The 3342-nt window shown below is 44.9% G+C and overlaps 1 protein-coding gene across 1 annotated transcript; it reads left to right on the forward strand.

Moving 5' to 3' along the window:
- Positions 1–706: 706 nt before the first annotated feature.
- On the forward strand, positions 707–1687 carry LOC117350334 (olfactory receptor 226-like). The gene has a single exon (XM_033924593.1). The coding sequence runs from the start codon at positions 863–865 to the stop codon at positions 1685–1687; it is 825 nt and encodes a 274-aa protein (XP_033780484.1). The 5' UTR covers positions 707–862.
- Positions 1688–3342: the final 1655 nt, after the last annotated feature.

The raw sequence follows: 3342 nt of genomic DNA on the forward strand, positions 1-3342 counted from the left end.
CAAAATAGTACCTGGCGGGCTGAGAGTTTGAGATCACTGCTTTACACAGACCTGTATATATACCAGCATTACAAAGAGCATTATATAAATGCAGTAATCGATAAAACATTGATTATACCTGCAGTAAGTGATAAGAAATTAATCACATCTTTGAAAAGATATTTCAGGAAGCTTCGATTTACAAATAACATTTTCCGAGGTAGTGGGTTGTAGGTTTCATTAGTGTTGCGCCTAGTAGATCGCATTTGGGTCCCTCATAGAGATTTTTGAAGATAATAGGGAGGCAGCGATGGAGGCTGCAGAAAGCTAGAAGCGAGGGAGAAGAAAAGGCAGTGTCAGATGCAGGAAGGGGAGAGCAAAGGCTAACGAGTCGGGATCTGGAGGAGGAGATGCGGAGGCAACGAGCAGGGAGAGGGAAGACGCAGAAGGCAGTGAACGCAAAGAGAGAGCAAGCCAGTGAGATACCCGTGTATTGCACAGGGAGTGTTGCGAGAGACTCAGGAATGGATAAAGGGTGGGGGAAGGCAAGAGTAGACACTGGGAAATCATTTCAAGAATGGTTGACTCTGCAAGTGTCTTTCTTTCATTGAGTTAATTCTTGACAATTTTATTCTGTAAGTGTCAGCAGGCAAATAATCCCAGACCTAACCCCTGCTCCTTATATATCTTTCATTTTTTCCAGTATCCAGCGAAAGAGGAAAATATCACCACAGTGACTGAATTCATCATTCTGGGGTTTCCTGAATTTCCAGAGCTGCAAATCCCCCTTTTCCTTCTGTTTTTACTGATTTACCTGATCGTCCTATTGGGGAACCTCACTATTATAACCGTGACCTGTCTGGACCCTCGCCTGCACACCCCCATGTACTTCTTCCTCTGTAATTTGTCCTTTCTCGATATCTCTTCCACCTCACTCACGCTCCCCAAACTAATGGATATTTTTTTAAGGAAGGGTCAGCGTATTTCCATCAAGGGGTGTTTCACACAGCTGCATTTTTTCCTGGCATTGGCATCTGTGGAATTTTTTCTGCTTACGGTCATGGCTTATGACCGCTATGTAGCGATATGTCACCCACTTCGTTATTCTGTTATTATAAATGAGAAAGTCTGTGTGTTGATGGCAGCAGGGTCCTGGGTCATCGGGTTCCTGGACCCGGTTCTCCACACCGTCCTCTTGTCCCATTTCTCTTACTGCGCATCAAATGAGATCAACCACTTCTTCTGTGATCTCTCGGCTCTGCTGACGTTGTCTTGTAGCAGGACAGATGCCGTTGAAGGTATGAGCGTCATCGCGGCCGCTATTATGGGCCTTCCCTGCTTTGCGACAACCCTGACGTCGTATGCCTACATCATCTCTGCCATCCTGAGGATCCGTTCCAGAGAAGGGAGACGCAAAGCCTTCTCCACCTGCTCCTCTCACCTCACGGTCGTTATTCTCTTCTATGGGACTATAATGTGTTTGTATGTTAGACCAGCGTCCATGCAGTCGCTGGAGCAAAACAAACTCTTTGCTGTGTTATATAATGTGTTAATTCCTATGTTTAATCCTGTCATTTATAGTCTGAAAAACAGAGAGGTGAAAGGAGCCCTGAAGAAATGCTTAATACCTCTACTAAACATCAGGGGGTCGATATTCAGGAGGAGTTATCCAGGCAAGGGCCTCTCCTACCCAGAGAACTCCCGGTGACTGGATCACATCTGCATTTTCAGTGACTCGTAGTAAGAGGGCGAGGGAGGGGACGGTCAGCCCTGGACACCATTTTACTGAAGGGGTGGCACCCCTCCTATCCGTATCCCTTGCCTTTTTTACTTCCCCGGCGCAAGGTTGCTGTTTGCGTCGGCATCGGCGCATTCTCTGATGTCACTTCTGGGACACGTGCCCATGAAGTGGCGTCAAAGGGCGAGCTGACACTGGCGTGGGCCAGAGAAGTGCGCTGCAGGGGGGTGGGGAAGAGGGCGGGTGAGGGATGGGTATCACTATCCAAGGTGCCTCTCACCCTTAATACGACACTGCTCTTACCCATTAAGGTGTGCTAGGATCTTTCTTCTCTGTTAATTGAATAGGAAATGCTGAGGGAGCCCCTGACGATGAACACAAAGGTTTTGCAGCCACTGTGCATTCATTTTGGCAATTAACATTTGGGAAACTACAACATCTTTCCCCATGTTAGCAAATAAGACCCTCCCTTTGCATGTGGAAGGCAGTTTTATAAAGGAGAGTGGGGTCTACAAGGCACTTATTTGTATCCATTTTCTAACAGGCGAAACCCACACCTCGAACTAAAGCACCATCACCTAGCAACTAGAGATTATTGCATTCTATAATTCATCTATGCAAATACCACAGCTACCAGGATCCATTCAGTCTTGTCCGATCCTTGGATACTCTGTAGACCAGTCCTCGCCATGCTTCCCTGTTTTCCATGGCTTTTTTCCCCTCAATTGCTCGATGTTCATTCCCGTGTCATTCTTGATGGTATCCAGCCAACGGGCTTTTGGTCTCCCCTGCTTCGTTTGACCACTGACCATTCCGACTAGCACCTCCTTTTCTAGTGAATTTGCTCTCATCACATGTCCAAAATAGGTCAGTTTCTGTCTGGTAATCTTGCAAATCACATACAGTTACAATCAGGCGCCATTTTAAAGAATTGAATGTAGCCAAAATATTAGAATGTAGGATCGTAAATGCTGGTGTCCTAATCATGAATCAAGTACCTAACTGTACCTACGTGATACCTGTGGATTGCTTCTGTATATTGCTTACAAAATTGTAACTTACACATTTTGGCCTAACCCTTCCCTTAACACAGTCAAACAAGTCCAAAAATGCGGTCTCAAAAATCCGCAATACAGCAGATGACGGATGAAGAGCCGATCCCAGATACAATAAATTTGATCTTTATTTCAAATGGTCCTAAAATTACCTGACCTGGGGAGAGATTTTCACGCTGCAGTAAGGCACACGCGTTGCGTCAGACGTTTTATTCACATTTGGATACATTCATTATTTAAAGAAAGCAAAGACCCCTGAGGCAGCCAAGAGCCGAAACACTGATAGTGTCCAGCGTCAGCTCATTCGATTTTTATGCAATAAAGTGAATTTTCATCCGGTTCTGGAGGCATTTTTTTCCCCACCTTTTTGGTGTTCTTGTTGGACTCTCTTTCTCTGTTTTCTGACTGTGTACACATATTGCCCAAAACAGGGCTCCATAAAGGGTAACAATCTAAACACACATATCAAATCATATTAGACAAAAGCACAAAAATAAAGTCAAAAGTGATCCAAATACAAAGCATAAACCCAGAAATTAAATAAAGATCAACTTTTATCGTCTCTGGGAT

The sequence above is a fragment of the Geotrypetes seraphini genome, chromosome 16 (assembly GCF_902459505.1).
Source record: "Geotrypetes seraphini chromosome 16, aGeoSer1.1, whole genome shotgun sequence".
In the NCBI taxonomy this organism is placed as follows: domain Eukaryota; kingdom Metazoa; phylum Chordata; class Amphibia; order Gymnophiona; family Dermophiidae; genus Geotrypetes; species Geotrypetes seraphini.

Excerpts from the sequence above, each read along its gene's own strand:
- LOC117350334 (XM_033924593.1), top strand. The coding sequence starts at position 863 with ATGTACTTCTTCCTCTGTAATTTGTCCTTTCTCGATATCTCTTCCACC.